The 11,573-nt window shown below is 53.0% G+C and overlaps 2 protein-coding genes across 2 annotated transcripts in view; one reads left to right on the forward strand and one right to left on the reverse strand.

The window, feature by feature from the left end:
• Positions 1–2,614, forward strand: part of P2RX3 (purinergic receptor P2X 3) — a 28,193-nt gene extending 25,579 nt beyond the window's left edge. Inside the window, exons 9-12 of the mRNA XM_069470016.1 lie at positions 987–1,080; positions 1,354–1,419; positions 2,051–2,128; positions 2,501–2,614. Of these exons, the coding sequence (XP_069326117.1) occupies positions 987–1,080; positions 1,354–1,419; positions 2,051–2,128; positions 2,501–2,614 (352 nt within the window). The remainder of the gene's footprint in view (positions 1–986; positions 1,081–1,353; positions 1,420–2,050; positions 2,129–2,500) is intronic.
• Positions 2,615–7,604: 4,990 nt separating this feature from the next.
• On the reverse strand, positions 7,605–11,337 carry PRG3 (proteoglycan 3, pro eosinophil major basic protein 2). The gene is made up of 5 exons (XM_069470620.1): positions 11,277–11,337; positions 10,537–10,850; positions 9,706–9,837; positions 8,449–8,560; positions 7,605–7,663 (listed from the first exon to the last, which is right to left on the reverse strand). The coding sequence occupies exons 1-5, from the start codon at positions 11,335–11,337 to the stop codon at positions 7,605–7,607; spliced, it is 678 nt and encodes a 225-aa protein (XP_069326721.1).
• Positions 11,338–11,573: the final 236 nt, after the last annotated feature.

The raw sequence follows: 11,573 nt of genomic DNA on the forward strand, positions 1-11,573 counted from the left end.
GTAATTTATTTCTTACCCTTATGGAGGCTGAGAAGTCCAAGGTCAAGGAGCCACATCTGGTGAGAGTCTTCTTGATTGTGGGGGGGCTCTCTGCAGAGGGTATCCAGGGGGCTGAGCGTGCTAATGTGCTAGCTCAGGTCTCTTTGCCTCTTGCTACTGAGTCACCAGTTCCCCTCCCACGATAGCCCGTTAATCCATGAATCCATGAATGGATTAATCCACCTCTGAGGGCAGAGCCTTCACCATCCAATCACCTCTTAAAGGCCCCGCCTCTCAATACTGCCACACGGGGATTAAGTTTCAACATGAGTTTTGGAGGGGACATTCAAGCCATAGCACTATCCCACGGGTTTGTTTCACAGGTGAAAGGAGATGAGGTGTCTGAAAGCACTTTTTAAAGCTGTTCTGTAAATGTGAACATACTTCTTTAGCCACAACAACAGGCAGCATGAGCGAATATTCCCTGAGTGCTTACTATGTTCCGGGCCCTGTTCTAAACCCCTGACGCATGTAGTTTCACTCAATTCTCATGGCAACCCTATGAAGCCAGACTTTTGTATCATTCGCACTCACAGATGAGGAAATTGAGTCTCAGAGAGGTTAAGTAACTGGCCCAGGGTTGCACAGCCGGTGAGTGGCAGAGAAGGAGACCCACACAGATAGAACTGAAGAAATTTGGAGTCCAGCCATAGCTCAAACTTTTGTACACACCAGAATCATTTAGGGAAATTATTTAAAAGGCAGAGTCTAGGGCTCCATCACAGACATGCTGATTCTATGGGTTCGAGGTCAGGCCCAGGAATCTGCTTTTTTAACGAGCATCCAAGATGGTGCCGGTGCAGAGGGTCAGCTCTCCACACTGGGAGGACCGTGGCAGGTGTCTCACAAACCATTAGTAAGGGTTGCTCGGTAGGTGAGGGAGCCAGAAGGTTCAGGCCGGAGAGACAGGAGCCCACGGTGAGACCCACCGTCGCCTCTGCCTCCAGGTTTGCCAAGTACTACAAAATGGAGAACGGCAGCGAGTACCGCACACTCCTGAAGGCTTTTGGCATCCGCTTCGATGTGCTGGTGTACGGAAATGTGAGTTCCGGGGCCAGGCGGATGGGGTGGACAGGGCGGGTAGACAGGGGAGGCAGCCCAGACCTGCTCATGGGCCCTGAAAAGGCTCCACTAGGGGGCAGGGGTCTGCCGCTGACCAGCTTTGACACCCTCAGTTGGTGGCTCTCCCGTATCCTCCCCTGTGCCATGAAGGGGTGGGACCTGCTGATCCACCAAGAACCCTTCTGGCTCCAAGTTCAGCCGCAAGCCTCACCTCCACCCTCTGCCCACGCGCCTTGGTCTTTGTACACACAGGCTGGCAAGTTCAACATCATCCCCACCATCATCAGCTCCGTGGCGGCCTTTACTTCCGTGGGAGTGGTGAGTCCAGCCCCTGCAGGCTGACAGGAGGCCAGTCAGCGTGGGGCCCAGCCTGGCACGGGTGGGCAGGGGAGCGACCGGGGCAAGCCCCCCCTTGCCAGGCGCTGCAGCTCCTTCAGCACGTCCCTGCTGTGTGGGCCCTGGCTGGACCGGCTCCAGTCAGGGAGCACTGGTTACCTCTGGAAGCGCCTTCCCTGTTTCAGGAGGCTCCACCTGTTACGCAGTTGCTGTTTCCCACCAGGTGGGGGAAGAGGCTCCAGGGTTGCCACAGACCTGAGATGCCTTAATGAGGAGCAGAGCCCGCATGGCTGGGTGGGGACATAGCCCGCTCCCAGGGGCTTCTACCCCTCAGTCCTGCTCCTCCCACCGAGTCCTCTCTCTGCTTTTTGTGGTCTGGGGACGACCCCAGGAGCAGGGAAGGCAGGCCATGAAAACACCCTGCAAAGTCCCTGGGCATTTTTCTAAGAGGAAACATCTGTCAGGCCCGTCTAAAGGACTCGCCTCCCACCCTGGTCTGCTGTCTGCACAGTTGGGGCAGCCCAGGGGCTGCCTGAGCCCACCCCGCCGCCTGCCACCCTGCTCCTACCCACTCCAGGGCACCCTCTGAGCCTGCCCTGCTCTCCTCCTCCAGGGGACTGTGCTCTGTGACATCATCCTGCTCAACTTCCTCAAGGGGGCCGACCAGTACAAAGCCAAGAAGTTTGAGGAGGTGAGTTGGGGACAGGGCAGGGAGTGGCCCTGGGCCCCAGGGGACTCTCAGGAGCTCCCCTTTTGGGATCTTCTGAAGGGAAGTTCACTGGGCCTCAGTGAATATTTCAGGTCCACACAGGAGAGACTTTGGGCAAGAGTGGGCTCTGAAGAGAATCTTGGGGGTCCTGCAGCTCATCACTGCCAACATCCCCCCCATAGTCCCCTCTCCATTTCCAGCTGTGGGATGACTCAGGTTTCTGTTTGCCCTTGGGCTACACGGAAGAGTCTTGGGGTCACACAGACTTGCTCTAGCTGCCCCAGTGACCAGGCCAGCGGCCCTCACTGCTGAGTCTGTCACATGGGGGCACATAGGAGGACCCTCTGCCTGCAGGTGACTGAGACCACGCTGAAAGTCGCCGCCTTGACCAACCCAGCGTACCCCAGCGACCAGACCACGGAGGAAAAGCAGTCCACAGATTCGGGGGCATACTCCATAGGCCACTAGGGCCTCTTCCCAGGGCCCCACACTCACCCTTGGGCTCCAGGCCTCCCACAGGGGACCCCAGCTGAGCAAGGGGGTCGGGGAGCAGAGGGGCTGTCTTTTCTGCCGCTCACCGCATGAGGCCGCGGCTGGGACTCGGGCATCTGGGCCTCCCTTTCTCTGGCAGACAGGGAGGGCTCCCTGCTAAGACCCCAGTCTCACCTTCGCCCCTTGCCTCCCCTGCTTCCCAGGACCCCAGGGGCAGTAGCACCTGAGTCATCCCCTTTCCAAAGAGTAGAGATAATATTGTTAGGACAAGTGGCCATGAGGGCCTAGGGAGTGCCAGGCACTTTCACACACATTATCTCATTTAATCCTTAGAATAATCCTACAAGGTAGATATTAGTTTTCCTTGCTTTGAAGATAAACCAAGGCTCAGAGACACTGAGTCATTTGCCCCAGGCCACATAGCCAGGAAGTGAGAGGGCTGGGATTTGAACCCGGGTCTGACTAACTCCACCACCCACACCCCTTGAGAGAAGAATGAGCTCCTGGGGGTTCAGCTCTGCTGCTTCAGCCGCCTCCACCCTGACCGTGACTCGGTGAATGACGAGTAAGCCCCGTGCTCTCCGCAGGAACTCGGCCGCATGTTAGGGGAGGCCAGTGGGACAGGGGTGTGAGGTCTCATCTCTGACTTGGGTGGGTCTCAAATTCAGAAGGAAACAGGAGGTGTGACTGTTTCCTTCCCTCACCCCACAGCTCTGTCCCCAAACCAGGGCCGTTCCTGTTCTCCCTCTGGGACCCCACACATTCCCACACACATCTGGGGCCCCTCACTCTGGGAGCCTGATTAGGCCACCCCCAGGGTGGGAGGTGGTTCCAGACCTAGGGTCCTGTCTTTGTAGGTGGGGGCCCTGTTCCCAGAAGTCAGGTGAGGCCCGACTCCCTGAGAGCTGACCAGCCAGGTCAGCCAGGCCTGTCCCCACAGAGTCCCAACACGGTGCTCAGTCCCCTAAGCTTAGAAGGTAAAGGGGCCCTAGAAACTGTCTCGTCCAACTCTCCAGATGAGCAAACTGAGCCCAGAAAGGGAAAACGACTTGTCCAGTGCCACAGAGTTAGCGACCAAAAGAGACCCAGGTGTCCTGCTTCTCAGGGAAGGAGGCAAGAACAGGAAGCTGGAACCCCTGCCTCCACTGGCCCAGACGTCTCCTGTCCCAATTCTGGCCTCTCCTCCTACAGCGAGAAGCCCAGAAATCACACCTGGGCAGAGCTCAGGGGCAGACTCAGTTCTGCGAACCTGCAATTTGGGGGCATCTTTTGAAAAATAATCTGGAATCAGATATTAGGAGGGGCTCATGTAAGTGACTGGCCCTAAAGTATATGTTTCATTAGCTTCACGGTAAGGCTCTGGAAAAGTTGGAGTGGGCGTAATCATGAGGCCTAAGCAGACAGGAGCCTAACTGCAGATGGAGAGCTGGTCCCTCAACAGAAGGTGCAGGCACTGGGGGAGGGGACAGCCTCAGGAGTAGCTCGGGAGGCTCAAACAGTGGGCACTTGCCAAGGCCTGACCCCAGTGATCCCCCACCCCAGGGGAGAAGGGGTAAGACTCCCCCGACATCACCCCTCCCCTCCCTCTGCCCTGACCCACTGCCCCGTCCTCAGGATGGTGGGGCAGTATCCCCCCAGGGCCAGCCTCAGGAATTGGGCAGTGTCCACAGATCCGACCAAACTTCATTTCTCGGGTAGAGACATCAGTGAAGGCAGCACCATGTTCTCCAACTAGGAGTCCCCCACGCCTCCCTGGTGAATCCAGCTCTCAGGAGGCTGGACAGAGGCTGGGGTCACAGGGATGCTCTCGAATGAGGAGATGGAGGCAGCTGTGTCCTAGAGGGACCCTCTCTCCCAGCCCCTCCCTTCCCTTCAGACTGGGGTGGTCCTGAGCCAGCCAGCAAGAGTGCAGTGAGCCTGATGTTGTCTTCCCTGTATCAGAACTAAGTTACCGCTTCTGTGTGCTAGACGTAGGGTTAATATCAGTAGTAAAAACAACAGCTAACTTGTCTCTATTGCATGGTGGTTTACCCAGCACAGTCACCAGCATAATCACATGGACTCTCACACCAACCCTGGTGAGGTTGCTATGGTTCGTTATTAATCTATTGATAGAAAAAGAAATTTGCAGTACGTGGGAACGAGAACTGGCAGCCATGCTCATTCCTAACACTACACTGCTGCTTTGATCACTCAGCACGAAAGCTAACATTCACTGATTGCTCACCATCGGCAGGCACTGGACTACGTGGGTGACAGGCATTGTCTAATTCAACCCTCATTGTACAAAAGAAGACACTGAGGCTTAAGAAACTGAAATGGGAGAATTGGGACTTGAACCTAGAACTTTATGAGTCTAGAGGGGGATTTTGACTTCTGTGCTATATCTGGGAAAACTCTGGAAATTTGTTGGCACCTTCTATTATGTTTTAATTTGGCTAACTCGGGTTTTGCTGCAGGAACAAGTAAAATGTCAAGGTTTAATGCAACAAAGTAGGTCAGACAGCCCCCTCGATCTGGTAGCTGTGCCGTTTGAGACATGGACTACGGGATCACTGAGGCAGGGAAAGTGAAAACTGGAGGATCAGAAGAGATCATTTAAAGACCAGGCCCGGATCTGGGTTACTTCACTGCCCACCACATTCTATTGGCCGGATTGAGTAGCATGTGCAGAGCCCATCTCTACTGCAAGGAATACTGGGAAATTCCTAGTCTTCTTGGAAATAGGGAGCACAGCACTCTCTCTGTTTTATTATCTCCTTTTTAATAGCTCCTTTTCTCCCCCTCTCACCCCACCCCCAGCATGCCCACTGACAATTCCACACATCCTTCCCTTCTATGTTCCTTCTCACAAAACCTTGTTCTCAGCAAGTTGCCAATCAGCCTCCCAGGGGTATTAATAGATAACATTTCTGGGGAATTTCTTCTCTCAAGAGTATTTGCTTTTTAATCAAGGGCTATTCAAGACTAGAAGGCCTTAAACAGCCAAAGGAATGAATATGTAAGGGTTGAAGTCAAGGCCCAATAACAGATAGTGCTGGAGATTTGAGGGACATCTTATCTACGCTGGCCTGCCTCAAGTAAGCTTCAGCCTGGAGAGGTCTTGGCCCCTCTCCTCTCTCCTCCCTACCGCTACTGGTTTTGGCTGGCAGGGTGTTGGGCCACTAGGTTTGGCTAGAGTCCATTCCCCATCAGGGAAATAGGTGAAGACTGATAAAAGGGGGCTTGCAGTCAGCTGAAATACCAGTCCCAGAGTCACCTATGTAGAGCTTCCCCTACTGCCTGTCCTTGAGTTGCCGCTGTTCTTCTAGAAGCATGGCATCAAGAATTGGCTTATTGCAATGTGCAGTACAGGGGCTATGTGGGGCCCAACTCCTGGGCAGCTCCCCTTCCATGCCCCTGGGGAGAATGCCCACCCCTGCCAACCTGCTGTGATTAGGAGCTGCCTGACCCAGTCGCCATCCAAGGCAGATGGATAGATCCCTCTACTGAGGACAGGCCTTGTCACCTAGAGACCATTCCTGGGGCCCAGCATCGGTGAGGTTCGTGGCAGCACCAGGGCCTATTCTCCTGTTGCCAGAGGCCTGCTCATGTTCAAAGGGCTCATCTCAGCTGTTTTCTCCACCACTCACCTTCCCTAGGACTCTCTGATCCTGTCCTGTTCCCGCAACTCCAACACCCTTAGAGACACAGCACACCTGGGAAAACTGTTCTTTTTCCTCCTGAAACCACATCCCATCAGATGCTTATATAGATGCCCATATACCCACACAAACATAGACCTGTACGCAGGTGTGCACAGACACACGACACAAATACACACCCACATACATACTGGCTAAAGACACAGAGGAATACATGTGCACGCACACACAGATTCAGGCATATAATAGTGCAAAGGTAAACAGACATACATGTTCACAGATGTACACATACAGTCATATCCATAAATATACAAAGATGTATGAATGTATGCACACTCAACACACAAATACACACTGACTCACAGATTTATGCATATTTACATATATAGATTCACATAGATACAGGTATGCACGTATATACAAAGATTAACTCATGTACACACCAAGATATATATGTACACATGTACATGTGCACACACACAAATAGTTATATATTCTCCCTGGGCCCCATAGAAACACCTCCCCCAAAAAAGTCAGTGTCTGTCTTTGTCTCTATCTCAGTCTCTCAGTCTGTCTGTCTCTATCTTCTTAATGCCTAGTCTCAGGTCTGAGCTCCCTACTTCTTCAACTCTAAATCCTTCCTGGAGCCCAGTAGCTCACCTGGGACAAAGAGTGACAATTGTATTCTCATGTCCCCAACGTCTGAGACAGTAGGGGACAGACAGAAGCTGAGGCCTGGGCTGCAGAACTGGGCATGGGAACCACACGGCTACCAGACACCCTGCCTTTGGTCCAAGACCCAACTGTCGAGGCAGCTTCCTGCTAAGAATGTGGCCCCTCTAGGGAGGTAGCCAGGAGGGAGGAGGGAGGACAGCCACCCTCCTGGGAACCGACTGGAACACACCTCAGAAGAGGCTGGGGGCTTTGAACTCACACAGCGGTGGGTGGCCGGGGAATGGGAAATGGGGGCCAAAAAAGGCTTGGGGCCTGCCCCACCCCCCCACCCCACCCCCACCCCACCCCCACCCCCTCCACCCCCCACCCCCGCAGCCAAACAAAGCCAGAGCACCAGCTCCCCACCCCGACCCCCACCCCTAACCCCACCCCCACCCCCACCAAATGCTCCCCTCCCCGGGAGCGCCGCCTGCAGGGGACGGGATTTCCCACCCCAAAGGGAGCAATAACGAGAGGACAGTCAGGAAATGCTGTGGGTAGTATGTATTCACGACCAGGAGAGGCTAGGGACGGGTCCGTGCCGAGGTGGGGCGGCCACACCACAGGTGTGGAGACGAGGCTCCCGGGCAGGCTCCCGGGGCACCGGCTCAGGCGGAGCAGACGAAGGGCAGGCGCCTCCGGCAGGGCGCTCGTCGCCAACGACCCCCTAGCAGCAGAGATCACAGCGACGTCAGCTGCCGGGCTGGGTCTGGCGTGTCCCCCCTTTCCTCCTCGGGCACCTGTTATGTCTCCTTCTACGCCGGTTGTCATTATCTGCCAGCTGTATACTTCCCGCACATCCCTGCTAGCTAACATTTATTGAGCTCTTAGAGCAAGCCAGGCGGTGTGCTAAGTACTTTAGATGCACCGTGGCATGACGCCAAGACGTACATGCCATCATCCTCTCCATTTCACCGATGAGGAAACTGAGGCTTCGTGGAGATAAATAACTTGCCTGTATCTCAGCGTCTCAGCGTCTCAGCTGGCAAGTGGCCGCGCTGCGTGCAAATCGCCGCGGTCTTGCTTCAGCACATGCGGTCTTAGCCGCTGTACTAAACTCCCTCACACCTGGCATCCGTGCTGTTGCCCACATCTGCCGTTAGAAGCCGGCATCTTGTCTCTCAGCCATCCCTAATTCCCACATCCTTTCTTCTCCCTCATCCACACCTTATATTCACATCTGCTGCTCTCATTTGTCACATCTGTCATTCAAATTTGTCACCCTCATATCAGAGGTGGTGAAGGAGCCCCCATCCAGACCCCTCCAGAGCACCCCCATCACCTGGTTTTGCTTAAGGAATCTCGGTATCTCAGCCCTCCTCACAGACAGGGCTTTGGTTCTCCCATGGTGAGGGGAGGGTGTGACTTTGGGGAAGTATGTTCAGGCAGCTCAAAGGGACAGTAGTGAGTCCACCCACCCCTTCTCCTTGCCCCGGTGCCCTTCCCCCTCACCTTTGGTACATAGGGCAATGCAGCGGCCTCTCCCTTTCCTGGGCTGCCCTGCGGCCCAGTATGCAAAATTCCAGCGGCTCCCATCAGTCCAGCGATACCTCCTACACAGGAACTGGAGAAGGGACAGGTTAGGTCAGAGGGCAGAGGTCCAGGAAGACAGGCAGACCCAGGGCCCCAGAGAGCACCCACTGCTGGCTTCTCTCACTGCCCACCTGGCCAGGAGCCAGATACCCTCAAGACCCATCCCTGAGGGTTTGCAGGCAATGACAATGGAAGAGCAACCTGTCTGTCCCAGCCATCACGTCAAGAGTAGGCTTCTCAAACTTTACTGTTCATCCACATCTCCTGGGGATCTTGTTAAAATGCAAATTGACTCAAGAGGTCTGGGGTGGAGCCCAAGATTACAATTATGCTAATTTTTTTTTTTTTTTTTTTTTTTTAAGACAGGATCTCACTCTGTCACCCAGGCTGGAGTGGACTGGCATAATCATAGCTCACCGCAGCCTCAAACTTCTGGGCTCAAGCCATCCACCTGCCTCAGCCTTCTGAGTACTTAGGGCTACAGATGTGTGCCACCACACTCACCTAATTGGGGTTTTTTCTGTAGAGGTGAGGTCTCACTGTGTTCCCCAGGCTGGTCTCAAACTTCTGGGCTCAAGCGATCCTCCTGCCTTGGCCTCCCAAACACTAGGATTATAGGCATGAGCCACTGTGCCTGGCCAGATTCTCCATTTCTAAGAAACTACCAGTAATACTGATACTGCTGGCCCAGGGACCACACTTTGAGTTCCAAATATAATGGCACTATTCATCCACAATTTCAGAGCCGAGAGAAAAAGTTTCCCATTTCAGAGATGAAGAAACTGAGACTCAGATAAAGTTATTGAGCTAGTAAGTGACCAACCTGGGCCTGGAATCTGTCTCCTGACTCCAGTGGTATTTAAAAACCAGCTCTGGGAGAGGATGAGAAGATGGGGAGTAGGAAGGAAACCTGATTTGTAGCAATTGCCAATTCCTTTGGTGTAGATACTCCCACCGTGGCTGATTTCAAGCCACAAGCATGTAGTCATTGAACAGGGAGTTGGGAACAGATGTGCACCCTCAGTTTTCCAGAGCCAGTACCAGCCAGCTCCAGCACATCGTTGCCTGCCACTCTAAGGACAGCTTAGCTGCTGGGCTAAGGCTTGGCACCAGCAGGTGGTCCCTCAAGACAATCAGAAAAAACTTCCTATGCCTGAGAGTTGACCCTTTACTTACCCAGCGCCTGATGAAGCCTCCAATCCAGACCTGGGCCTGATTGAGTCTTCTAGTGAAATAAAGAATCTGACTGTTGAGGCTGTAGCTGTGGATGGAGACGAGGTTGCCTCTGTAGCATTTTCTGCAGACATTCTGCAGAGAGAAGAGAAGTCAAAAATGCCCTCTCATTTATATCAAGTTTCTGAGTCTACACGCAAGAGCCCTACGTCCCTTTCCAGGTTAAAAATAAGGGATCTACTTGCCTCCCTCAATCCTCTTTTGCTCCTTAATTAGCTGCCAGGATAATCTTGTAGGATATAATGATAATGATATAATATAATGATAGTAATTATAACCACCATTTATTGAGTTTATTATGACCTAGGGATTATTCCAAATACTTGCCATGTATTATCTTATTTAATGCTCACCAAAACTCTAAGGGTTGGCACTATATTATATATATTTGTAAAACTTCATTTTACAAATGGAGATACTGAAGCTCTGAAAGGTGAAGTGATTTGCCCAGGTAGCACATCCAGTAAAAGGCAGAGCCAGGATTTAACATGGGTATATATAATACCAAAGTTTCTTGGCTAAATCTCAAAGTGCAGCCCCCAGACCAACAATATCTTCACCACCTGGAAATTTGTTATAAATGCAAATTCCCAGGCCCCACCACAGACCTTCCTAACCAGGAACTGTGCGATGGGGCCCAGAAATCTGTGTTTTAACAAGACCTCCAGGTGATTCTGATGCATGCTAGTCTTTGAGACCCACTAGTCTAAATGAATAGGGAACCACAGGTCAAATCCACTCTGTTCTCCCTGCAGTAGCCTCCCTGCTACTTACCTGAGCACGCTTAAATGTCTTGGGGGTCCGCACCAACAGGTAGCGGCAGGTCTTGCACCCAGGACTTCCCTGCACTTGAACTGTGTCCTCTTCTTTGGGGCACTCCAAGTCCTCATCTAAGGCATCTGGGTCCGACTCCATGGCCTCCTCGTCCTCAAAGGTGTCTTGACAGGCAGAAGTCTCAACCTCTTCCCTCTCTGACTTAATCACATCCTCAGTCAAGGCCAACTCTCCCTCTTGATCCCCTGAACCATCCAGATCCTGGCCCAGGTCTGCCTCTGGCTCTTGGATCTCCAGATGGGGAGCATCATTTTCTGGGAAAAAGAGAGAAAACCGGCCAATGTCTTCCAGGACCACGGACAGCTCCAACAACCTCACTCAAGCCTTTCCTAGCCAAGCCATCTAGATCCAGGACTGGAGATCTCCTCAGTATTAGCTGAGAAGAGATATCTTGGGTCACACCCACAAATGAACAAGAGCCTGACTTCTGGCTGCCACCACAGGTGTGTATTTTGGGGGTGAGAGGAAGCACGTGTGAGAAGCCTGGAATGGTCACCAGCCCTTCATCTTAACAGGTGGGTGGGTTTTCCTTCTGAAAGTTTGGGTCGTGGTTCTGAGGCCAGGAGAAATCTTACCAGCGATGAACTGGGGCAACTGAAAAGAGGCGACTGTGGCCCTAACCCCATGGGAGCAAGAAAGCACGTAGGAAAAAGGGATGAGAAGGGAAGAAGAGGACTTACCCAGATGAAGCGCAGCCACTGTCCCCAGCAGGGCAAGGAGCAGGAGCAGGGGGTGCTTCATATCTTCTCGGTCTTGTGCGAAAACCCAGCTCCACCTTCCTTCTCCAGGCCGTCCTTGTGTGTCTGGCACAGCCCTAGCACATAGCATAGATGCAGTGTTTAATTGCTTGATTAAAGAGCAAACTAGATTGTTTTCTCCTCCTCCAGTGAACAGACCCTGAGCTGGAGAATGTGGAAAAGGAATGGAGGGAGGGGAACTCAGGTACAAAAGTCCCTTTGTCCTCAGATCTCCATCAC

The sequence above is a fragment of the Eulemur rufifrons genome, chromosome 6 (genome assembly GCF_041146395.1).
Source record: "Eulemur rufifrons isolate Redbay chromosome 6, OSU_ERuf_1, whole genome shotgun sequence".
Taxonomy (NCBI): Eukaryota; Metazoa; Chordata; class Mammalia; order Primates; family Lemuridae; genus Eulemur; species Eulemur rufifrons.